This window comes from Pongo abelii, chromosome 5 (assembly GCF_028885655.2).
Source record: "Pongo abelii isolate AG06213 chromosome 5, NHGRI_mPonAbe1-v2.0_pri, whole genome shotgun sequence".
NCBI classification, from domain to species: domain Eukaryota; kingdom Metazoa; phylum Chordata; class Mammalia; order Primates; family Hominidae; genus Pongo; species Pongo abelii.
This window is the reverse complement of record NC_071990.2, coordinates 111,495,516-111,521,681: the sequence shown is the minus strand read 5'-3', so window position 1 is coordinate 111,521,681 and position 26,166 is coordinate 111,495,516. Positions and strand designations below refer to the sequence as shown.

General features: G+C 44.3%; 1 protein-coding gene across 4 annotated transcripts; it reads left to right on the top strand.

Moving 5' to 3' along the window:
• Window positions 1–691: 691 nt before the first annotated feature.
• DDO (D-aspartate oxidase) lies at window positions 692–24,596 on the top strand. 4 transcript variants are annotated; one of them, XM_002817250.6, is made up of 5 exons: window positions 692–800; window positions 2,802–2,977; window positions 7,942–8,050; window positions 11,430–11,606; window positions 23,047–24,596. In XM_002817250.6, exons 2-5 carry the CDS (start codon window positions 2,806–2,808, stop codon window positions 23,612–23,614), a joined length of 1,026 nt encoding a protein of 341 aa, XP_002817296.3. In that variant the 5' UTR covers window positions 692–800; window positions 2,802–2,805; the 3' UTR covers window positions 23,615–24,596. The 4 variants fall into 4 exon arrangements, with proteins under 4 accessions (XP_002817296.3, XP_063581023.1, XP_054413982.1 ...); XM_063724953.1 differs by lacking the exon at window positions 11,430–11,606; XM_054558007.2 differs by lacking the exon at window positions 2,802–2,977 and having other exon boundaries at window positions 698–800.
• Window positions 24,597–26,166: the final 1,570 nt, after the last annotated feature.

The window sequence follows — 26,166 nt, the reverse complement described above, 5'->3', positions numbered from 1 at the left end:
TGAGAATCTAATGCCTGATGATCTGTCACTGCCTCCCATTACTTTCGGAGAAAACCAGCTAGCTGCAGGAAAACAAGCTCAGGGCTCCCACTAATTCTACATTATGTTGAGTTGTATAATTATTTCATTATACATTACAATGTAATAATAATAAAAATAAAGTGCACAATAAATGTAACGCACTTGAATCATCCTGAAACCATCTCCCCATCCCCAGTCTGTGGAAAAATTGTCTTCCACGAACCAGCCCCTGGTGCCTAAAAGGCTGGGGACTGCTGGGCTAAAGAATCATGTAGTTCTGTTCTAGATTATCTCCTGAATAGTGTTTCCAGCTCCAATCAATCAACAACATTACTCAGCCCTCACCCCCTCCTTCCTGCTTCCCCCACCAGCTGACCCAGCAGAGCCAGGCACCCGGCTAACTGTGGGCAGCCAAATGAGGTTGGAAGTTGGACAGGCTCACCCATTATTCACCATACCTACAAATCAGCTGGAGAAAGCCCAGGCTGGCGGCCAGACAGAGGGCTCGCGGGCCAGAAAGGGAAGGGCTTGGCAGAGACAGCGCCATGGAGATGACAGGTTGAGGTCACTTGCTCCTTTCTCCAGGGCAATGGGTGACAGAGACAGCCATGCAGGCCAATGGAAAGGAAGACCAGGGGGAATGTCCTGAATCAAGTCACCAATGGGAAGCAGTTTCGCTTTCCCTCTGTCCCTCAGGGCACGAGACGAGCCAGGCACTGGGAAACAAGGTTTGGTGCCAGAGACTTTGGTGGCTTCCAAGACTGCTTTTTCAGAGACAGGTACTTGAATTCTTGCTTTCAGCTGAGGGGTCATTCCATCCGTGGTCTGGGAGTTTGGGGGTGTGTCTGAATAGGGTCAGGGGACAGTGATGGACAGGCCACTCTGCCAGGACACACCACGTTGCTCGCTCACTGCTCCTCCCTGGCAGCTGGTTATTCTTAGCCACAGATTGCTTGCCCTTTCAACTTAGTTTATTAGAGCTGTTTTGAGAGAGTTGCTGGACACGGGAGGCTGATGTGAAACAGTGAAGTTAATAAGGTCATCGGTGGCTGCAGGGCAGCTCTCCTCAAGCCGGCCCCCACCAGGCTGCTCCGGCCTGGGCCCCTTGCCTTCTCTTCCCTCAGCCCTGGCAGGCCCACTCTCTCTCAGCTGACCAGCTTACCGTACAGCAATCAAATTAACGTATCAAATTAACACAGAAATGCATAGACTGCTCGAGGAATAGGAATAACACACTAAACTTCATTGGAGGGCTTTAAAATCTCATAGTGCGAGAATCTTCAGAACTGGAAGAGAAAGCAGAGGACACTAACAACAAAGCCCACGTTTTTCCTGCCAACAGCCCTTGCTGAGGAAGCTGCCCACCCTTCCAGAGGAAAGGTGAACCTCTGTGTGTGGGTGGCCATGGTTTGTACCATGTGGCCCAGTGCCCTGATTACTGTGCTTTGGACAGAGAAGGGCAACTATGCCAAGGGCAGACTCAGAGGCTGGTTTAGCCCAGCAAGCTGGCCTGGTGCTAGAATTTTGTCTAACAGGGGATGCAATGACCAACTGGTACAATTGCATTTTCTCTCTCTGGAGTTTAAACCTGAGCCATACAGAGAAAGTCAGAGCAGGAACAGATGAGGAAAGCCAAAAACAGGGAAACAAAGGCAGGCAGGGATGCTAACAGTGGAGCAAGGCTCCATGGGTGACGGGTGGGACGCCGGATGCCAGCCCTAGGACACCCGGCCCGGGCTCCTGGATGTCTGTCCCTGCATTTCCATTCGGACTCTCCCAAGGAGCCCCCTTTATGAGACCACCTCACTGGGTCTCTCCTATTTACCACCCAAAGGAGCAAGTAATCCATCTGTTCTGTGTTACAGATGAGGGAGTGGAGGCTAGGAGACCATGGGCTGGTCCTCGGGTTACAGAACCAGTCCAGGACAGAGAGGGGGCCGGTGACAGTGGCAGATGGCAGAGGAGACTGAGTTCAGCTGCTGAAACTTTCTGTAATGTCCTTATTATTAGAAACAAGTTTGTAGACAGAGTTGAGTTTTGAGTTGCTCATGGGTCATGCACCTCACCACTGTTCCTCAGGTAGTTCTGGGAGCAGAGACTACAGCTCTGCGGTTTTCTGTCAGCCTTCCCTAGGTTGTGCCCATAGGGAAAATGGTTTAGGAAAGGGGGATGAGGCTGGGCACAGTGGCTCACGCCTGTAATCCCAGCACTTTGGGAGGCTGGGGCCGGCAGATCATAAGGTCAGGAGTTCGAGACCAGCCTAGCCAACATGCTGAAACCCTGTCTCTACTAAAAATACAAAAATTAACCTGGTGAGGTGGTGGGCACCTGTAATCCCAGCTACTCAGGAGGCTGAGGCAGAAGAATTGCTTGAACCTGGGAGGTGGAGGTTGCAGTGAGCCGAGATCTCGTCGCTGTACTCCAGGCTGGGCAACAGAGCAAGACCCCATTTCAGGGGGAAAAAAAAAAGGAAAGGGTGAAGAATGAGTAGAAAACTCCTCCAAATGCAGACCTACTTACTGGCTGGGTGTTCTAAAGGCAAATCCAAGCCAGTTTTGTGCTACTCTCTAAAAGCCCATGGAGACCTTGTTGCTTATACCCCAATATTTAATGGAAAGTGAGCTTATGGAGACATCCTCTTTATCCCACAAGAAACACCAATAGGCTAAGTCTTATTCTGAGCAGCTGAAGACCTAAGGAAAAAACTGTCAAGACCAAACTTTGTCTGGATGGGAAAATCCTTAAAACAAGGTGTATAGCCCCCATTTCCCTCCTCACAGGCCCATGGACACAGCGCGGATAGCAGTTGTCGGGGCAGGTGTGGTGGGGCTCTCCACAGCTGTGTGCATCTCCAAACTGGTGCCCCGATGCTCCGTTGCTGTCATTTCAGACAAGTTTACTCCAGACACCACCAGCGATGTGGCAGCTGGAATGCTTATTCCTCACACTTATCCAGGTGAGAGATTTCAGCTCCTCTATCAGATACAATAGATGTCAGATAGAATGATGTTAGTGGAATTCTATTGACAAAGATGGCTGGCTATAGGTGTAAGTGTAATATGCAGGTTTTTTCTTTTTCCTTTCTTCCTTTTTTTTTTTTTTTTTTTTGAGACAGGGTCTCACTCTGTCACCCAGGCTAAAGTGGAGTGGTGCAATCTTGGCTCACTGCAGCCTCGACCTCCCAGGCTCAAGTGATCCTCCCATCTCAGCCTCTCGTGTACCTGGGACTACAGGTGCACACCATCATGCCTGGCTAGTTTTTGTATTTTTGTAGAGACAAGGTGTTGCCATGTTGCCCAGGCTGGTCTCCAACTCCTGACCTCAAGCGATTCATCTCCACTGGCCTCCCAAAGTGCTAGGATTACAGCCGCCATGCTTGGCCATAATGTGCGGTTTTAACATCCTGTTGGTTCGTCTCTTAGGACAGCCTCAGTTATGCCGCAGGACAGAAACAACATCCAAATCTTAGCAGTTTAAAAGGCAAAAGTTTGTTCTTGCTCACACTACATGTGGATTGAGCATCGGCAAGGGGCCAGCTTGTCATCAGGGACCTAAGCCAATGGAGCAGTTGTCATCCTGATTGTCATCAGCGCATGTGCCCAGGGGCGGAGGGGAGGGGACCTCTGAGGTTCTTGCCTCTGTGATTAAACACTCTGGACAGGAAACGACTTTCAACGCTTCTGATGATGGCTCATTGGCAGAGCAGGCCTCATGTCTCCATCCTCAGCAGGAGGCCAGCAAGTGTGATTCTATAGTTCCCAGAAGATGGATAGCAGAAGCATGCAATGAACAGCGCTGACAACTACATGACTGGCGGCTCTGTCTTCCCACTGACAACAGTAATGACTATCAAGCCAGAAATTACTTGTAAGGGAGCTAAAATTATCCTAACTTCTAAGCCTGTATAAGAACAATTATCAATATGTTTGTAATCAGTCAATCATAATTAGTTAATATGTATTAAGCCCTGAAGATGCATGGATTTTTTTTTTTTAAAGACAGAGTCTTGCCCTGTCACCCAGGCTGGAGTGCAGTGGCACAATCCTGGCTCACTGACTCACTGCAACCTCCACCTCTGGGGTTCAAGAGATTCTCATGCCTCAGCCTCCTGAGTAGCTGGGACTACAGGCATGAGCCACCATGCCTGGCTAATTTTTGTATTTTTAGTAGAGACAAGGTTTTGCCATGTTGACCAGGCTGGTCTCAAACTCCTGGCCTCCCAATCCTCCCTGTTACAGGCGTGAGCCATCGTGCCCCACCAATGCATTGATTTTGGAACATGTCCATGCATCCTTTCCTTTCTGTATTTTCCACTTGAAATGGGGGAGAAAGAAAACAGCATTAAATAGAAACCAAAATCACGCTGCAGTAATGAAGTTTATACTCACTGTCCCCATTTCCTCATTTCCACTCTATTTTTCCTCTTTAATTTTATTTTTTATTTTTTATCAGAGTTATATATGCCCATAGTTTAAACCATCAAACAGGTTACAACATTGATTACAAATCTCAGCAATCTGGAATATAAAAATTGCCCTGTCCTTTTAATCTGGAAACTCATGTCCTTTAATGTAAGAAGCAGTCTTTGAGTTACTCAGTTGTTAACTTCCTCCCTTCTGAAGTCCTTTTCCCTCTTTCTGGAAAAGTTAATATGCTGGACCTCCCAGACTGGTCCTCCAATTCTTTTAGCTTTGTCCCCCTCCTATTTATCTCTCTCTATTTTACTTTCTGGGAGACTTACTCAATTTTATCTTTTACCTTGCTATTGAATTTTTTATTTCTACTATAACGTTTCTAATATTCCAAAGCTCTTTTTTGTTCTCTGAATTTTCCTTTGTTATAACATCTTATTTGTGTTAGAGGATTGCAATGTCCTCTCTTATCTTTATGAAGATACTGATAACAGTTTTTAAAAACTTCCTCCCTGAATAGTATCTGAGTATCTGTCATCTCCAAATTGTGGGAGGTTTTTGTTTTTGTTTTTTGATTTTCTCATTTGTCATGATAGAGGTTTTTCTTGGCCGTGCGGTATTCTTTACCTGTCTGCTGATGTTTATGAGTGGACCCTGAATAGCAGATGGGAATTTCTGAGTGTGTGCATAGGTCTTGTTGCCGGTGAGCTCGCTGGAGTAAGAGGGCAGGGCCATTTATTTGGGGACATCTGTGATGTCATTCAGTTTAAGTTTTTCTTCTTGGGCGGGTCATGTTTCCCAGGGAAGAGGGTTCCATGTCCTGCCTGGGGAAGGTGAAGGCCCGGATGCCAGCTGGCATTTGAGAAGGTGACAGGGGAAGAGGCTGGGGTCCTAGCATCAAACTTGCATGTGTTTCCTTAACACTCTTGTTTTCAGCACAGCATCCCTGCCTTTGCTGGTGCTTTGTGTTTTCCAGTCCAAAGACCCCTAAGAAAGAATAGACATATCTTTTATTAGGGTGGTAATAGCAGTGGCCTTGGCATTGCAGGTCCAGGAGCTTGGCTGGTCAGCTCCTGGGAACTGTCTCCCAGGAAACAAACACAGGCACCTGGTGTACCCACCAGATACCAGCTGATATAGTTTGGCTGTGTCCCCACCCAAATCACATCTTGAATTGTAGTTCCCATAATCCCTACATGTCGTGGGAGGAACCTGGTGGGAGGTAGCTGAATCATGGAGACAGTTACCCCATACTGCTGTTCTCGTGATTGTGAGTGATTTCTCAGGACATCTGATGGTTTTATAAGGGGCTTTCCCCACTTTGCTCAGCTCAGCTCTCATTCTTCTCTTCCTGCTACCATGTGAAGAAGGACTTCTTTGCTTGCCTTTCCACCATGATCGTAAGTTTCCTGAGGTCTCCCCAGCCATGCTGAACCGTGAGTCAATTAAACTTCTTTCCTTTATAAATTACCCTGTCTCGGGTATGTCTTTATTAGCAGTGTGAGAACAGACTAATACACCAGCTTACACTAAGTGCTTTTCTTGTGATGAGAGTTCTTGGGACCATTTTCCAGGCTCTCCCTTGCCTATACCAGGCCTGAGTGAGTGTTCAGAAGGCTGCCAGCTAGTCATGGAATCATCCCTCAAAGGCGGTCGCTCATCTGAGGGCTCATAGGGCCATCGAGGCCCGAACTCTCTCTTTGGCCAGGTGGCTGGGTCTCCTGGACCAGGGTTTTTCTCTCTGTGGTGCTGCCAGATAAAGACTTTGGTCTTCTCTTTGGGTTTCTTTCCTAGACACTATTCAGATGAGCTCCAGTCATAACTATCTCCTGTGCTCATAAATGTCAATACCATATGGAGACCATGCCTGTCCCATAGGGTTGTTGTGGGGTTTAAATGAGTTGATATATGTAAAGCATTTAGAACAGTACCTGGTACATAGTAAATGCTATATTGAATTTGCTATTGTTTCCACCGTTCCAGCTATAGTTCTGTTTTACCAGGACTTGAACATGAATTAGGTCACCAGGCTTCCTAGACCCACTGTTGGATGGGAATTATCTGTTCTTTGGGATGACTTCTGCAGCATATGAATCTCAGCCACCATTTTGTTTTTAAGGTTTGGGGTGAGAACAGGGAGTTGCATTTTAATACAACCTCACACAGTGGCATAAAGTCTATTTGAGTTGGGTAAAATCTATTTGAGGCCTAATTTAGTTCTCTCTGCAGCTTATTATTTATTTATTCCTTATTTCTAAAGCAGCATCCCCAGTGTGAAATTTTGGAATATAGTGTTAATTTCACATGGGCACATGTTTAAAGATGGCAGTATAGATTCGCTACTAAAGAAATATTTATTGGCCCTATAACAAGCAAATTGTCTGAAAATCCCACTACTGACATGCCTTCAGTGATCTGAGGGCTTTGCCTGGGAAGCAGGATGTCTCCAAAGGTATTTCTATCTGTTCCTTGAATTTCAGGGACACCTCTCCAAGTGAAACCAACTTAGCACCCTCTCTGCCTCAGTTCCCTCATCTCCTCTGTGGCTTCCCTCATAGCAGCCCCTGAGGCTTATTGTTCCCTGGTCCCTGGCCTAACCCTAGTCACTCTCTCATGATCCTTCCACAGGAATCAGACGGCCACATACTTCAGCCACAGCTGAATTTGTGATTTTGGATCATTCCTGCTCTCTCTGTGCCTACACTGGACACTATTATTTTGAGGCTTAAATGCTGCCTCTTGTTTCCTCCCCAACAGGCCTGGCACTCTTCCAAAAGTTGTATCTGGGTCCAACCCCATGTGCTCTGGCAGAGGTGCCTGGGGGATGGTATAGTCCCTGCACGCCCCTGCTGGTCTCAGGAGTGCTACTCTGGCTGGCGCCTGATTCCATGGTGTGGAGGGTAATGGCAGCCCCTGCTGGGAGGTCTGGCCTGCAGGGGGCTCGCCTCCAGCATGCAAGCCTTGTTTCCTTGTACCAGGAGGCAAGCCCCTGGGACTCCCCATCGAGGTGCAGTCTGTTCTCTGTCCCGGTTGGCCTGGGCCCCACAGACCTGCCTATGTCATCCACTATGTTTTCAGCCCCCAAGAAAGAGGCCCTCCGTCCTTGGTCCTATTGTCTCAACTGTGTGGCCAGCTGGATCCCGCAGCCATGAACTAAGCTCTGCTCAGGTTGGTTATAGACCTGCGAAGGACGTCTGGAATATACCTAGTACCAAAAACCACCTTCCAACTAGCTCCCAGGCCAGGTTTTGCCCTTATTGGCCTGTTTTCCCTCAATTGATTAATCATATGAGCAGATTTGAACAGCGTGTGTCAACATGTAAATCTCTTGTTGCTGACAGATCCTCTGCCACAATGTGACACTTTATATTAATGTTCCTCCCTGCCTCCTTATTTTATTTTTGCCTCTTTATTTTTTTTCCAAGTTTCTAGGAAGGAGCTTATTTGAAGCACTGTCATTATCATCATTTTCCTTTCTGTCCCACTTTGCTTTTCTCCATGATTACAGATACACCCATTCACAAGCAGAAGCAGTGGTTCAGAGAGACCTTTAATCACCTCTTTGCAATTGCCAATTCTGCAGAAGCTGGAGATGCTGGTGTTCATTTGGTATCAGGGTAAGTGAAGAAATTTGAAGTTATTTTAGAGTGTAGCATGATCTTAACAGGCATTAGAGTTCAACATAAAATATTTACTGAGTAGCTGCTGTGAGCAGAGTGCTGACTTAGATGCAGGAGGATTCAGAAAGAGCATTATAGGCTTTACCCCAAAGAACTAAAGAAAGACAAGTTATGGTATTAGGCTTTTTAACAATAAACAACAATCATAGTTTCTCATCACAAATATGATTGATTTTGGGTTTCCTCAGAGACCATGCAGTGATTTGCAAATTTGGTTAAAAAAACACGCAGGAGGTAAATGCTGGGTTTGGGTGATGTGGGGATGGTACAGCTGATGGAAAGCAAACAGGTATGATGTTGGGATGGCTGCAGAGACCTAAGGGAGAGGGACTTCTTATTTATTCGGTGTTCTTGGAGAATGAGATATTCCAAATAAGGAAATTTTGTAGGTCACTAAACTTGCCTTTTGAAGTGCCATTTGGGAAAAAATATTTCTGAAACTGTTAGCACACTTCTATTTCATTTTTAATGTATAATTTCAGTAGGCATGCATAATTAAATGAAAATTTGAGAATAAATGCTATTTAACATTTCTATTAGTAAGACGAGCACTTAAAACATGACATCTTTTAATATCTTCTTAAACTGAGATCACTTAATATTCTATCACTTTTGGTTTACATCTCAGTGTCATCGTAACATACATGTCATTGGTGCATATTACACTTGTAACATACATATGTTATCCTGTGTGATAACACAGTCTTTCCGCGGCCTTCTGAAAAAATGTGTCTTATCTCCTCTTTTGATGTCAGGCTGCCCACTGATGTTTTCTGCTAGTCTAGTATACACACTTGCATTGGGTGAATTTCTACCCTTTTTCTCTTCTTGTTTTTCCTTACCATCACAAACACCAAGATGATGCTGACGTCAGTAATTTCCCAAAAGCCCCTCCCCAAAGTAGCAGCTTTGCTTTTCTATCAATCTATGGATTGATTCTTCTGTATAACTAAATCTAGAGCCAGTTGATGAGCCAAGTAGAAAAAACATTTTCTTTGATTTACAGTCACACTCTGTGTCCAAAACCAACATGAGTCAGTCTAATTCACAAATTTTGGCTCTAAGTAATTTTTGGAAACAGCCTTGTCCAAAATTCAAATCCCCTGTGCATCTTTGGCATAAGTATATAGCCTTATTCATCTATTTATTCCTTCAAAATGACATATTCAGTATTCTTCAGTATCAGGTTCTTTCTTAGGTATTAGGGATATAGCAGTGAGCAATTTAGTAATACCACTTGGCATACAGTACATACTTAACAATTATGTGTTGAGTTAATTTTTAAGGAAGACACAGTCCTGCCCTTATGTAGCTTATGGTCTGTAGGGAATGCAGTAAATCAAATGAGTTACTAAACTCAATGGGACATGAGTTACCAAAAGGAAGAGGCCAGGGTGCTATGGAAGCATATGTCTGGAGAAGAAACTTGCTCTGGGAAGTGATGAGAAGCCACCCAGATCAAGGTGTTTCATCCGAAACCATCAGGAAGAGTGTAAGTTAGTCTAGTGATGTTGTAGAGGTGAAGTGGGGGCGAGGCAGGGCGGGAGATGAAGGAGACAGCATTCCAAGTGGAGGAAACAGCTTACACCTAGACCTGAGTCTAGGGTGACTGTGGTGTGTGGGAGGGACTGAAGGAAGTCCAGAGAAATGGGAAGCCATTGAGGGAGTTTACACAGTGAAGTGACTGGTCATAATTGCATTTCAAAAATATGTTTTCTATAGTGTGGAGAATAGATTTGTGGGAAGAGATGATGATGAGATAGATTGGGCGTAGATCGTAGAAACAGAGAGTAGATGGACTTGAGAAATGCCTAAGAGGAGATGTGATAGGACTTGTCAGTTGATGGTGTATGAGAGGTGAGTAGGGAGAGAGAATCAAGGATGATTCTTGGGTTTCTGGCATTAGCACCTGCATGGACGGGTACCATTTTCTGAGTTAGGTAGGATTGGGAAAAGAGTGGATGTGTGTGTGTGCGTGCATGCATGTGTGTGCAAATGCATGAGACTTCTAAGTGGACTTATCTAGTGGGGAGTAGGTAACATGGGTCTGGATCTGTTTTTGGAGCTCAAGAGAGAAAATGGACTGGAGATATCACCTTCTAAGTGCTCAGGACTGGAAATGTAGCCTTCTAAGTGTCTGGCCTGTAGGTCGTGGTGAAGATATGGAAGAGGGCAAGCTAGCCCAGGGCAAGAGTGGGCCAGCACAGAGCCCTGCAGTAAAGGACATTTGTGCCTTCATGGGGACTGCTCTGAATCAATTACCTAGAGATACATATTCCGATGTGGGAATTATTAGCAACTATGCATAGCATTCAAATTATTTTCCTTGCTATTTTTGAGCAATGATGATTTATAACATTTTTTTTTTGAGGCAGGGTCTCACTCATCTAGGCTGGAGCGCAATGGTCCAATTCAGTTCACTGCAGCCTCGACCTCCCTGGGCTCAGTTGATCCTCCCACCTCAGCCTCCCCAATAGCTGGGACTACAGGCTTGCGCCTCCATACCCAGCTAATTTTTGTATTTTTTGTAGAGATAGGGTTTCACCATGTTGCCCAGGCTGGTCTCGAACTTCCCCTCGGCCTCCTAAAGTGCTGGGATCACAGGTGTGAGCCACCACGTCTGGCATTATAACATTTATTCATTTACTGATGAAAACAACGCAATATTTACAAATCTAAACATTTGCATAGCAGCTATTAGTAGTACTATTACAGCCTTCTTGTTAACAACCAAATCTAGGCAGGAGCTTTTTAGAAAAGGAGTATTAAATTCCATCTTTAAAAAGCATGTTACTTTTAAAATGTTTTATTTGCCCAGTCACCAACATCTGCTATTTAGCTACTGAGTTATCTGAACCTAAAAGAATAGTAAAATGATCATTTTCTCTTTGTGTTTATAGAAACTAAATTTTTAAAATGCTCTAGGCCAGGTGTAGTGGCTCATGCCTGTAATCCCAGCATTTTGGGAGGCCAAGGCGGGCGGATCACTTGAGCCCAGGAGTTTGAGACCAGCCTGGGCAACATAGTAAGACCCTGGCTCTACAAATAATTTTAAAAATTAGTCGGGTGTGGTAGCAAGCACCTGTGGTCCCAGCTACCTGGGAGGCTGAGGCGGGAGGATTGCCTGAGCCCCGGAAGTTGAGGCTGCAGTGAGCCATGATTGTGGCACTGCACTCCCGCCTGGGTGATGGAGTGAGACTCTGTCTCAAAAATAAAATAAAATAAAATAAATGCTCTAGAGAATGTCATGTGAAGTTTACTAGAAATATGTTATTTCACAAATTTCAGGAAAAAATTTTCACTTAATATGTTTGAGTTGGCAGATATTTCAGAGCACTCCTACCGAAGAAGTGCCATTCTGGGCTGACGTGGTTCTGGGATTTCGAAAGATGACTGAGGCTGAGCTGAAGAAATTCCCTCAGTATGTGTTTGGTCAGGCTTTTACAACCCTGAAATGTGAATGCCCTGCCTACCTCCCGTGGTTGGAGAAAAGGTCAGTTGAAATGCTCCCTGCTATTTCCTTATCTGTCATAGCCATAAATCACTTCGTAGCTATTCATAAAATACATACTGAAAAGTCTCTGGCATTCCTCAGAGCTCTTTTGCATTGCGTTGCCACTCACAAATGGCTAGGGCTTTGTAAAACAATCTGAAGACAGTGTTTGTGTCACAAGGACTAAGTCACACCATGCTTCTAGTAATTTATTTTCTATTTTTGGTGTGTACTTTGAAGCCTGACTTATTCCCTACCCTGCTTGCCCCAGGTAAAACCCTCTTATTGAAACAGTATCTTAGTTTTCCTCACCTGTAAAGTGGAACAGTTTGGAGAATATATTTCCAGCTATAAAATGATATGATTTACTCTAATTCTTTGGATGAGAGAATCTTTGCTTATTATAAATTATTTTTGAATTTTTTCTCATTTGTGGTAAAGAAAAAAAGTTTCATTATTTCCTTTTGTCTTAAATAAGAACTCTGAAACTCAGGACCTATCCCAATTATGTCACTGCTTCCTCACTAAGTTCAGCCTGTGATACCTTGAACTTGCATTTTGGCTTACTTTTCAGGACTTTCAGGAAACTAGTACTTAGTTTCCAGTTAGGAAACACATCAAGAGTATCTTCATTTGAGATATATCAATAAATCTGTCTTTAGTTTAGTCTGGACTTGCAGGCATGTTTGAGAGTTGTGAAACATTGGTCTTTTTAATTCCCATATTTGTATATTTTGGTAAATAGGAACTATGTGACTTATTGTGTAAACGTTGGGAAAGTGACTTGAAGTAGGCCGGGGCAACAGTGATCTGGTTACCAGATGTAGGTTATAGGACAATTGATTCATATAATTCATTAATTACACAACTTTTTATTGAACACTTGTATATATCTGGCATTATGCTAGAAGCTGGTCCAAAAGAAGGATAAAATGTGATTTCTTTTTAAAATAATTTCATGGTCTATTGCAGATGACTGTGTGTGTATGTGTTTGTATATTAATTAACAATGACAGTAACACACATGGTAAAATAAAGTACAGACTTATGCAGGTTGGAATGGGAGCAGAAAGGAGGAAGCCCAGATCTGCTAGGCACATGTCAGTGGCATCATGATCTAGTTTTGTAGCTTTTCAAGTGCTCTTCTCACTTTTACCTCTTAGCAATTTATATGGGACATTTTTCTTCTGTAAGTTCTAGTTTCATAAAACCCATGCCCTTTTGTGCCTTGTTCACCAGCCCATAAACCACTGTTTACATGCCAAGTTTGGACTTGTCTACATCAGCTGATAAATGTATATTTTGAGCTACCACATGATGGAGTTGCCTACCAGCCAACAAGCAAATTTTAGCAGCATCACCATCTTTCCTGAGTGGCAATAGTGTGCAGTGTTGAATTTTCCCCCTTCTAAAAATGACTAGAAATACAATATTGGAAGCATTGATGCTAGTGATAAGGAATTGAGGCATCATATAACTTATCTTAATAAAATCCAGAATAAAATAAAATAAAACAAAATAAAACAAAAAAAGTTAGAACATGTGGAAAAAGGCAATAAAATAAAATAAAATTTAGGTAAGTGGAAATTATTAGGCATGGCAAAAAATGGTAGAGCTTCCTTTCAATACAATGCATAATTTTTTAGATTATGAACCAAAAAAAAGCTCAAAATGGAAGAACATGTACAAAATATTGTGTATAAAAGGTGAGGTGTCATTAAGGAGTTTAACTTTTTTTGGTATTATTAGTGGTTTGGGCTGAAGTTTCATTATTACCCCCAAGTCCATTGTGTGGCTTTCTCATCTTGGATTTTTATCTTAATGATCAGTAAGTTTTCTAGAAAACTTGGCTGGAGCCCTGTGGTCTCCAGCAGATCACGAAGAGGCAGATGAGTGAGAACCTAAGAGTGTTGTTCTCCCTCAGAGACATGGTCAAAGGCTGATTAAGGGCTTTCCTGGGTGGGGATGGCCAGGGGTATGTGTCAGGGATGGTAATGTGTCAGGGATGGTAATAGACACAGAGCTAAGGGAGGTAGAGAAACTCTAATAAACTCTTCATACAGATTCCTAACATTTTGCTTCATTATTTTTGCTTTCTTTTTACTCCTTATACATATTTTCTTTCAGAAGCATTTGAAAGTAAGTTGCAGTTTTCCTCTTGTGACTCATGCTGGAGTGCAGTGGCGTGATCTCAGCTCACAGCAACCTCCCGGGTTCAAGCGATTCTTCTGTTTCAACCTCTCAAGTAGCTGGGAATACAGGTGCCTGCCACCACGCCCAGCTAATTTTTGTATTTTTAGTAGAGACGGGGTTTCACCATGTTGGCCAGGCTGGTCTCGAACTCCTGACCTCAGGTGATCCACCCATCTCGGCCTCCCAAAGTGCTGGGATTACAGGCATGAGCCACCATGCCTGGCCCCATGTTTAAATATTTAAATACTTGTTCTCAGAACAAGGGTATCCTCTTACATAAACACAGTAGTATAATAAAATCAATATCATTATATTGATACAATGCTATAATCTATGGACCTTATTCATATTCTGCCAATTGTCCAAATAATGTCCACATATAAATATAAACACACACAACACATAATTTTTTTCCAGTCCATGATCCAATTACAGTCACACATTGTCTTCAGTTGTCATGTCTCTTTAGTCTCTAGTCTGTCTTTGTCTTTTATTACATTTACAAGTTTGAATAGTACAGACCAGTTGTTTTGTATAATAGAATGTCCCTCAATTGGGGTTTGTGTGATGTTTCCTGGGGATCGGATTGAGGCCCTGCATGTTGGGGTGGAAATGCATAAGAAGTAGTGTTGAATCCTTATTGCATCATAGCAGGAGGCAGATGATATCAGTTTATCCCCTTATTGGGGCTGTTAACTTTCATCACCTAGAATGCCAGGTTATCTCTACTGTGAGGTTACTACTTTTTCTCTTTGTAATTACTAAATATTTTGTTGTGATATACCTGAAACTATGTAAATATCCTATTCCCATTAAACGAGTTCCTATGAAAATACTTTCACCTACGAGTTTTAGCATCCATTGATGATTCTTGCCTGAACTATTTATTACTGTGATGTTTTCCAAGTGATCATTTTATAACTCCATCTATATAGTTTGCTTTCTACTGTAAAGAAGTTTTCCTTTTCCTATATGTATTTATATCAGGATGAACTCATTGATACCTATTTTATTCAATGAATTATAACTAACCGCCCCCCCCCGTCATTTTGATGTTCAAATTGTCCAAGATTAGCTGAGTAGGAGCCCCTTCAAACTGCTTTTGTGTCTTTTTGATATGTTCAATTGATTTGCTTTTTTTTTTTAAAGCACTTTTTTACTTTGGGGCACAACAAAATTCCACACACTCCAAATTTGGAGAAGAAAAACATTTTCTTTTCATGAATATTTTCCACCATCTTTCCCTTAACACAAACCTGCTGCAATGCCACAATTTAAATTTATGAATTCAGTGCAGAAAGAAACTGTCTTTTCTCTTTTTCCATTCTCTTTTCCTCTGTCCCCTGAAATGTTCACTCTGTTGCAATGTGAATCCTGATTTGAGGTGTAGCTAAAGAACACACCTCTACCACGACCACCAGGAAGGCCAAGTTGACATTTAGAATTTCTAGATTCCTAAGAGTCCTGCATCTTCACATGGCAGCAAAGGGGCCCAGGAGCATGCCGGGAAGCACCCGCGCTCTATCCATACCTTCCCTGAAGACAGTTGTCCTTGGCCACTCCTTGGGCTCCGGGGTGCACACAGTGGCACAGTCTGCCCCTGGGAGGAAGATAGTGCAGGTCCTGGAAGAGGACAGGGAATATGGGGATCCTGGGTCCCCAGAGGACGGGCTGGAAGTGAAGGGAGAGGGCTCTGGCTGGGCACATGCCCGAGCCCCACACACTCACTTCCTCAAGAAGAAAGCATGGCTGGAGAAGGGCCAGAGCGGGGTCCTCTGGGTGCCTAGCTGAAAGAAGGTGCGGCTCAGATGAGCCAGAGTAAGTTTTGAGTCCTAGTGATAGCCTTGAGCTTATGGGTAATCAGGGAAGGGTGTGTGAAGCGTTTCTTCACAAACTTTCTCCGGCCCAAGCTTTCATTGAAGCATTGTCTCTAAAGTCTAGAAGTGAAATGCAAATGCTTAACTCCTCCTGGGAGACAGGGCTCATTGCTTTCATCTTGCTTCAAGGGGCGAATTGTTGATAAGGCCCTGGGGAGATGAGGAGAGTTCTGGAGGGGGCGTGAAGGCCCAGGGCACCTGAAGAGGTGTCACTGTGGGAGGGGGCAGAGGCAGGGACGCCAGCCTCCCCCCCAGTACACAGTCACCTCCTCTGAGGAGTCCTCACAAGTCTCCCAGCTGTCCTGGTGCCGCCCTGCCTCGTGGGCAGCGTCCTCCACTGCGGGGGCTGGGGGTCCCCACGCGGGACCGTGAGTGGGCGCCAGTCCCCGCCCCGGCCCGCTCCTGCGCACCCTCCCAGCTCCCACTACTCCGAGAGAGAGTGTTTTAGCTCCGGGCAGCCCCCGTCATTTCTACGCCGAATCAAATATTATCTGAACGGTGTCTTCTTCCTGCTTCCAAAGCATCGCCTTCTATAAGACAGGCCCCGTAGTTCCATCATCTCTGTGCTTCCAGGCCTGACCCCTGACTGCGGGAGGAAGGCCTGGGTCAACCCTGCCACCCCGTCCTGGGATGCGGGCCTGCGGTCAGCATTTCCCGCCACTTAAAATGACCCCCCGCCAGGGAGCTTGGGGCTGCGAGGACCGCAACGCCATCGGCCTGAGACCGGCGGAGGGGCGGTGCCTGGGAATACACCGCCTCCTGGCTGTGGGTCTGTTATGGGCAGCGAGGAGGAGAGGACCGAGGGCTGCCCTCTTACCCGAGTCCTGGGGAGACCGTCTTCAGTCCGTTTGTTTGATATTCGTGCCCGCCAGGAAGGCGGCTGAGGCGTGAGTGCCTTAAACAGAAGGCACAGGGTGTGCTGCGGGGGAAGACTTCAGTGCCTCTGCTCCTCACCCCCTTGTGCCCCTGAGACCTGGCTCCCTCCTGACCCCGGTGTGGGGCCTCCACAGACAGCGCCCGGTGGCCCCTGGCCATGCAGATCAGCTCCCTGCAGCCCGGAGCCGGAGTCCGACCAGGCTGGTGGAGGAACAAGGCCACGTGTCCCCTTTCCTCCCGCAGGAAGCTTTGCAGCACGGGACTCCTCTCAGCCGAAGTCGAGCCTTTCAGGGCGAGTATTTCAGGCGGGGTGGGAGGCAGGGCCGCGTCCCGGTGAGGGGGCGACACCTGGGGCTCCCTGTGGGCTGCCACCCACTGACCTCCCGCCAGGCGACCCAGATGGGACTCCACACAATCTCTGTTTGCTCCTCACACTCAGGGTCTATTTTGTTGCCACCTACGCCTCTTCCACACAATGTGAGTGTTCAGCCTTCAGTGTTCTCATTCAAAAATAAGCATTTGTTCAGCAAGCCACACAGCAATGGCTTCAGCCTAAGCACGATTCTTCTGAAATAATACAAACTTCCACAAAAAAATTTTGTACTACAAATTAGATCTTTATTATTTTTCAAAAGATAGAAGAGATCATCTCCTTCTCAAACAAAAAGTAAAACAATAATGCCCAATAATATACAGAAGAAACACAAACAAAAACCCCACAGAGTTTGAATCACCCACGCAGGTCATATTTCATATCATATTCTGCCAGTGGAGTTAAATTCTGCTGCTTTATTACTGGCTCCTTCCAGGAAATGAGTCAGCGAGGCATTAAGTCTTCCTCCAGGCAGCCCACCTAAATCAGTCCTCCCAGAGGGACCAGGATTGTCCTGCCTTTGACAACATTCAGAAAACTGGGTGGCCCATTTCTGTGCTGGGCCCTGTAACATGGACACGTTGATCTCTTTCCAAGAGGCCATGCCTTATCCTGTGTCCCCAAGGAGGCCCCATGCTGACAACAGCACTGGCCACACTGAGCTACTTGCCCTGTACTTTCCTCGCCCTTCCTCTGATGAGGCCTCTCTGTAACTTTCTCTGGGAGCGTCCTCTAGTGCCCACCTTTTTCTTCTCCTGTATCTTGCGTTCTCCTGCTCGGCCTGACTCACAGCAATGCCTACGAAAGAAACTGGCTTCCTCGGCACCATCATTAGCCCCATTAGCCAGCCATGTCTGCCCTGGAGCTCACCAGGAGCTTGTCTTTTCCCCTGTCCCCGCTGCCAGCCGTGGGCTGTCCGCATCACAGCCCCCACCTCCGTGTTTAGTGCTACCTGAGACTCCTTTCTCGCCATGGCTTCAGCTTCAGTGGAGTATGGGAATTGCCTCTGATTCCAAGAGCAGAGAGGGGATGAGGGGACTCTGCTCCTGGGAGGCCGAGTGTGTGTGTGTGTGTGTGTATGTGTGTACACGTTTAAGATTTGCTTAGTGGACCCTTATTTTCCTCAGGGGCACAGCCAACTCAATTTACCTCCTTGCTGAAACTCCCAATGAGGTGAAGGAAAGGCGCTGAGGATGACCATCTCCATGTTTGTGGGTCAGGCTGATGCAGTCCAGCAGAGGGCTAACTTAAGCTTGGGGAAATGGACACTCTTATGTTTTAGGGTGATGACCAGAGGATGCTGGGGCTATTTCGTGAGCCCTGCTTCTTGAGTGCCCCTAACCCTATTTCCTCATGGGAGGTTGGGACAACGGTATTCTCTGTCTCCAGGATGAGGTTTTGCTCAGTTGCAAGAAGCCTCAAGAGGAAAGTCATCATGCTTCTTGTACCTCCAACCATGTCATCCCAAACTTCCAGAATAACTACCTCATATGGTCATAAAAGCAGCCTGGCAGGCACTTAGTCACCTAATTTAACATCTGACTTCTGGGTACAGTTTCCTCCTATGCATTGGTGCCATCTTATGCATTGCTCATGGGATACATAATAATGACTGGGCCTCACTATGTGGTTGCATTACAACAGCATAAAAGTGACCAGTCTCCAGGCACATTTAGTGAGTTTTCCTCTGGGATCCAAGGTCTGGGAGCAATCCAGCACAGGAAGCCTGACAAGGCCTAGCCACTAGGATAGCTTAAGAAGTCACCATGCACAGGTTGGACTTTTATCAGTAGCTTGACCAGCAGGGAATCCTTGAAATGGAAAAGAAAAGACCTTTGCACTTATTGAATTCTTGCATAATCATCGTAAAAACCCTATAAGCTAGGCATTCTTATCCCTAGGAAACAATTTCAGTGAGTTTTAAAAATTTGCTGAAATCCCAAGGCTGGCAGATTCTCTTATTCCCCCAAATTATGAAAACAATTCTGAGTTTTAATTAATTAGGATATCTGGAGCACAGAACATAATGTTCAAATATTAACACATGGAATCTACAATGTCAGAATAAAAAAACCCCACAAAATCAAAATAATGTTCAAATAATGATCAGTTAAAACTTTTCAAAATTGAAATATCATCCTTAATGAAACATAAGTGATATACAGGTATGGAGGGTAAGAATACTCATAGGTAATGCACTGGGTCTTGTATTTTACAGTAGTATGAAAAACCCCTAAGCACTTCTTTTAAAATAAAAGGTCTTTATTGAGCAGCTATAGTGTGTTAGACACAGTGTTATGCTTTTTCCAGATGTTGTCTCATTTCATTTTCACAACGAGCCTAGGGAGTCAGTATTATTACCCCCATATTATGGATACAGGATTAAAGCTTAGAGAAGTGGAATAACTTGGCCGAGGTCATAAGAATGGTAAAGGATAGAGGCCTCTTAAGCTCTTTTTAAAGCTCTTTTCTTCGTGTTCACTTTTTGAAAGATTATAAACACACTGAAATGTGCTGCTCAGTATTACTACAAAACTCCAATTTACTTTTCTTTCTATGCCAATGTTAAGGGGAGAAACAACCTTTACAGAATTATTTTACCTTTAAAAACATTTATCTATTATTACATGTTTAAGAACATAATTTAAGCTTCTAAACTGGTTATTCTTACTGAGAGAGCCAAAAAAAAAATCTGTCCCCATAAAATTTGCTATATTTAATACTTTTTATCTATGAACAGTTTTACTTATAAAACAAACAAACAAACCAACAAAACAGTAGCTCCAGCTTCATTCTCTCTCTTTTAACTACTTTTAATTACACCAAAAAGTAATCCATTGGCTTTATTGGTTCTCTGTGGCCTCAAAGTGTAGATGCTTGCCAGATTCTTTTCTCTGGTTTCCTTGTCTCAGGTAAACAATATACTCCCTTCCTTGGACTTTTAGAATAAAAAGCAAGCAAATTTAGGTTCTGTTTGAAGCATTGATGCTGGCAATGCAGCTTGCATTTAACAGGAAGTGCAGTGCAGGTTCATGTGATCTCAGAGCAAGCATAGCCTCTGAGTTCTTCTTGCCTCCTAATGGTGCTGGGTACAGTACAAGCCCTCAACAAATACTTGTTGAATAATCAATGAGTCTAATCCAGGGGTTTCAAGCTGTTCTTGAAACTGCTCAGTGGACATACTTCAGAGGTCTCTGCAGAGGGAGGGAGTGTGAAGAGACTGAGCAGATGGAGCTCTGCCCAGCAGCTTGACCTTCAGTCAGATGCAGAGAACTGCAAAGATGCTGAGATGACAGCCTGTGGCTTGTACTTGATGAAATAGGAAGCTGAGCTTTTGGGATCAGGGTCTAAGATGCCATTGAGTAGCAATCTTGGTCTCTTCCATGCTCATCAACGTGAGGCATTCTCTCTTTCTCTCTTTCTTTCTTTTTTGAGATGGTGTCTTGCTCTGTCTCCCAGGCTTGAGTGCAGTGGTGTCATCTCGGCTTGAACCTCCACCTCCTGGGCTCAAGGGATCTTCCCATCTCAGCCTCCTGAGTAGCTGGAATTATAGGCATGCACCACCACGAACAAGAGACATTTTCTAGAAATGCAATCCAGCATCAGAAGGCCAGTTTTCTGCTGATCTTAATACAAGTTTCAGTTAAACTTTCCAACCAGGAAGTGGGGTGGAAAGTTAGAATCACTTCAAAGAGTCCCTCCTTGCTAAGTTAAAATTAGTTGTCAAACCCATGCCATCATTGACCACCATTACAGAAGTTTCTGTCTTTTCTTATTATTTTCCTTCACATTAAACCTGTTTATCTGGCCTTGAAAGTAGATAGCGCTCAGAACTGCTGCGATGATCACTTCTGCTCTCTTAGGGGCATGCAGGAAAAAGCATTCTGCCTCCATTTTCAAGGTCAGCCCTTCCCAGTTTCTCCCTGAAACGGGTTGGATTGCAGCAGTCAGAGAGAGAAGATGCCAAAGTTCTGCCACCCTGTATTTCTCTCCAGACAAAAAGAATGAGTAGGATGTGTAAGATCGGCAGGGTGAGTTGGCAGGCAAGCAGGAGACCCAGGAGAGCCGATGGTATAGCTCCAGTCCAAAGGCCAGCAGGCTTGAGACTCAGGAAGAGCCAATGTTTTTGTTCCAGTCCAAAAAGAGGAAAAAGCCAATGCTCCAGTTGGAAGGCAGTCCAGCAGAAGGAATTCTTTCTTCTTTAGAAAAGAGTCAACTTTTTTGTTTTATTCAGGCTTTCAACTGATAGGATGAGGCCTACCCACATTAAAGAAGGCAATTAGCTTTACTCTGCCCACTGATTTAAATGTTTTTCTCATCCAAAAACACTTTCTGCAGAAACACACAGAGTATGTTTGGCCAAATATCTGAGCACCCCATAGCCCAATCAAGTTGACACATAAATTAACCATCACAGGTCCAAACCAGGATTTCATATTGTCTTTAGTATTGGCTAACACTTACTTCCAGTCCACTTGGTGTGGGGCACTTAGCTGGGTCATAGGGAAGATAAGAAGCATAAGATACAATCTCTCCCCTTGAGGAATTTGTGATTTATTGATATCGGTCCTCTAAAATGTATTGTGATTGATGACTGTTCAAAGTTGTGGCCATTATTTAATTGGAACCTCACAACCATCCTGTGAGACAGGCAAGGGAGGTATCCTCCCCATGATGCAGATGAGGAAACTGAGATTTGGAGAAGCGAGGTGAGTTGGCCAAGAGCTCAAAGCTAATGTGAGGCAGAGCTGGGACATAAAGCCAGGCTTTCTGATTTCACACCACTTCTCCTGTAGAACTTAGTCCATTCTGCCAAGCATTTACGCTTCTGTCTGCCAGTTCCTCTGTCAGCCCTTGAGGAAGGGCACTGTCACTCACACCCTTCTGGTCCCTCTTAGCAGCGCCCTGCATGCAAGCATTCGGCCTGCATCTATTGAACAGAGCTGCTGATAGTCTCTTTCTCTATTCTACAAGTGACCTGTGAATAAGATTACAGGTCCTGGGGGTTATTGTTTATTGGGTAGACTTTCCATTTTGAGAGATTAAAAAAGTTCTGGAGGCCAGGCGCGGTTGCTCATGCCTATAATCCCAGCACTTTGGGAGGCGGAGGCAGGTGGATCAACTGAGCTCATGAGTTGCAGACCAGCCTGGGCAACATGGCAAAACCCTGTCTCTATCAAAAATACAAAAAAATTAGCCGGGCATGGTGGCACACACCTGTGGTCTCAGCTACTCAGGAGGCTGAGGTGGGAGGATCACTTAAGCCCAGGAAGTCAAGGCTGCAGTGAACCGAGATCATGCCACTGCACTCCAGCCTGGGTGACAGAGTGAGACCCCATCTCAGAAAAAATAAAAATATTCTGAAGATGGATAGTGCATATGGATGGTGATGACGGTTGCACAACAAGGTAAATGTGCTTAATACTACTGAACTTTACACTTAAAAATCGTCAAAATGATAAATTTTATGTTATGTGTATTTTACCTCAATTTAAATAAAGACTACAGGTACCGGATAAACCATTTCTTTTCACTATTGATATAGTTGGTCCAAAAAATATAATAATTACCAACCATAGCTGCCATTTAGCTCATCAGCTACAAATATTTTGTGTTCTTCTTGTGCTAACATAGTTGTAGACATAAAGCTGGTGGGGATATGACGCCTGTACCTTTTAGTTAGGGAGACCAGGCTAATACAAAGGAGCATGCAAGAGTTAACAATATGAGATAAAATGTTTAAGGTAGTAAATTTAGGTGTTAAATAAGTGGTATAAATAAGAAATGCTTGGACATTTAAAATACCAAGTCAACTTGGCATTTATTCAGCATCTAGAATAATATAGGAATTTTACAAAATTTTAAAAGGCAAAGCGTATAATTTCCTTTGTTTTGAATTTTCAAGTAGTTGCCATTTAGATTCAACTTTAGAAATCCCCAGTTCCTAGGATGTGAAGCAGTTGATGGCTAGAATTTGGCCTGATTGGGCCCTGGAAGCTCCTGAGGTGTTTGTTCATCAGATCATCGCCTAATTTTTGTTCCTGGGTTCCTTTTCTTTACTTCCTGGAAGTAGTTGGTCAGGATGCTAACAAATGTTCACTTCATGGCCTCTCTTCCATAGGATAAAAGGAAGTGGAGGCTGGACACTCACTCGGCGAATAGAAGACCTGTGGGAACTTCATCCGTCCTTTGACATCGTGGTCAACTGTTCAGGCCTTGGAAGCAGACAGCTAGCAGGAGACTCAAAGATTTTCCCTGTAAGGGGCCAAGTGCTCCAAGTTCAGGCTCCTTGGGTGGAGCATTTTATCCGAGATGGCAGTGGGCTGACATATATTTATCCTGGTACATCCCATGTAACCCTCGGTGGAACTAGGCAAAAAGGGGACTGGAATCTGTCCCCGGATGCAGAAAATAGCAGAGAGATTCTTTCCCGATGCTGTGCTCTGGAGCCGTCCCTCCATGGAGCCTGCAACATCAGGGAGAAGGTGGGCTTGAGGCCCTACAGGCCAGGCGTGCGACTACAGACAGAGCTCCTTGCGAGAGGTGGACAGAGGCTGCCTGTAGTCCATCACTATGGCCATGGGAGTGGGGGCATCTCGGTGCACTGGGGCACTGCTCTGGAGGCCGCCAGGCTGGTGAGCGAGTGTGTCCATGCCCTCAGGACCCCCATTCCCAAGTCAAAGCTGTAGATGACATAAAATGACAGCAAATAGACTGAGAGACTGTTGATCAAAGCACAGAACAGGTTCAAATAATTTTTCCACTGCATGAAAGTTTAACTAGACATTTCTTTGTTTTCAACATTAGAAGTGGTGTAACATGTAAGCTGAGCACAGTGGCATGCCTATAGTCCCAGCTAATTGAGAGGCTGAGGCAGGAGGATCGCTTGAGCCCAGGAGTTTGAGTGCGATCTGGGTAACATAGCCAGATCCCACCTCTAAAAAAACCACCAACAACAAAAGAAATGATGCGACATGTAGGCTTACTTAGGAAGTCTAGCATTAATGGCATAGGGCATAAAGCTCTATTTTTTGTTAAAAATACTTCTTATAGAGTAAAATTTCTTTAGAACTGATGTCCAAGGACCTATGCAGATTTATATGAATGTTGGAAGCTATAGAGATTTTGATATTATTTGGCTTATAAATCCACAGGAGGAGATAATGTATGGAAAACATTTAAATCACTGTCAATTGCAGAGCTGCCTGTGATCTTCTTAGGTTATAGCCAAGTCAGCAACATAATTCCTCTAAATAAAATTACATTGTGCTCACACAATGCTGGATTATTATGTTTAATTGAAGACAAAGCATGCTTACTCCTAGTACTAGCAGCAACCTTTTCCTCCCCTCAGCTGGTAATGATGGTAGGAGACAGAGATGAAGTTGCCTATGGATGTCATATCAATTCAATAGCTGCCTGGGGTCAAACACCTAGGGGTTGTACATTCCATTACTGTAAATGATTGAGAGCTGGTTTGCGGTATGGTTGGCTTTGCCTAAGCATTTTTGAAGATGAACAGCATGTGTAGCCAAAGAACTCATTTGCTAATTAAGGTGGAACAATCATTCTGAATGAAATATAATCAGAGTACTCCGCAGTTTGTTAAGAAGTATTGGGGAGGAGGGGAATGTGTCTCACAATAAAATGACTTGGAATTGTTGAGTTAAATGAATTTAACCTGTTTTTTGACTCAGGCCTACTCAGAGCCTTTAATGTGTGCATGTGTATTGTGACTCCTCTAGAGAGCTTGGGTGGATGGAAAACGACGTGCTGGTATTGAGGTAAAGAGGCTTGAGGAGGCTGGGCATGGTGGCTCACGCCTGCAATCCCAGTACTTTGGTGCAATCCCAGTACTTTGGGAGGCTGAGGTGGGTGGATCACTTGAGTTCAGGAGTTCAAGACCAGCCTGGCCAACATGGTGAAAGCTCATCTCCATAAAAATACAAAAATTAGCTGGGCATGATGGTGGGTGCCTGTAATCCCAGCTACTTGGGAGGCTGAGGTAGGAGAATCGCTTGAACCCAGGAGATGGAGGTTGCAGTGAGCTGAAATCGCACCATTACACTTCAGCCTGGGTGACAGAGCAAGACTCTGTCTCAAAAAAAAAAAAAAGGCTTGAGGAGAAATGGATTTAATTTTAATTTTTGGGGAAGATGACTTCTGTTAAATGATACAGTAAGTTATATTTTGGACATCCTGAGTGAGATACAGGGTTGCCAATGAAAGTGTGGGAAAGAGAAAGCTCTCAGCACAGCTACAGCTTTACTGTTGTGTTCATTCAGAACGTGCGTATGATTTTGTTTGCAGAGAACATTCTGCTGGTAGAGAGTGAGAGAAGCCCACTAGTGTTTTATGCAGTCATAATCATTCCTTGCAGTATTAACATTCTCAAGTAAAATCAAGTGTGGGCTCTTTTCTATAGATTTCCACCAGGGGGTGGTGGTGTATCAGATTCAGATACATTGGCACATTCAAAAATTTAGAAATGACTAAAAATAAAAGATGGATACCTGGTATATAGAGTGTGTGTGTGCTTCTTTTGAGGTTTTGGAGTTTATATACCCCAAGTGCAACTCTTCTGAATTCTGTTTTAAGTATTTGAGAAATGTGTAAGTTTAGACAGACTGGAAGCACACATATGCATCATACATAATCTGTGAGAAATAAAAGGTTATGATAAAACAGCATTTTTTAAAGGAGGAAATAATTTCTTAATAGTTAAAAATAAAAATGAAGGCCGCTGTTCAGAATAGGTAGAATTTCAGTCATTTCGAAACAGCTTTAAGTGTACTCCTTTGTTCACTATGCCTGTGGTTTAGATCCTGTGGCATTTTTATTGTGTGGGGTGGGCTCACCTTCTATGAACTTTGCCTATTTGTTACTCTAGCTCAGCTTCACTCTGCATTTTATATTTCTAAAGTGCAACGCTACAAGAGTGCAAGACTGGAGGCTTCTTGAGAAAGTAGTTGTGGCTGCATGCCCTGATTTCATTTTCACTAATTGCTAAATATTTGTTCCCAGTGTCTCTGAAACATTATTCATTTTGGTCAGTAGCTGCCAACCTGGGCTGCACCTTAGAATCACCTGGGAAGTTTTTAAACAATGTTGATGCCCAGCCCTGCTTTATGAAATTAGAATCTCTGGTGGGTGGGGCGGAGCTGCTGCATCAGTGTTTACTTAAAGCTGTCCACAAAGTTCTGAGAGCCAGGCCTGAGAACCACTGAGCACTCCTTCCCTC

Coding starts and splice junctions, on each gene's coding strand:
- DDO (XM_002817250.6), top strand. CDS start 2,806: ATGGACACAGCGCGGATAGCAGTTGTCGGGGCAGGTGTGGTGGGGCTC. Junction 2,978..7,941: donor TATTCCTCACACTTATCCAG/GTGAGAGATTTC, acceptor CCATGATTACAG/ATACACCCATTCACAAGCAG. Junction 11,607..23,046: donor CTCCCGTGGTTGGAGAAAAG/GTCAGTTGAAAT, acceptor TCTCTTCCATAG/GATAAAAGGAAGTGGAGGCT.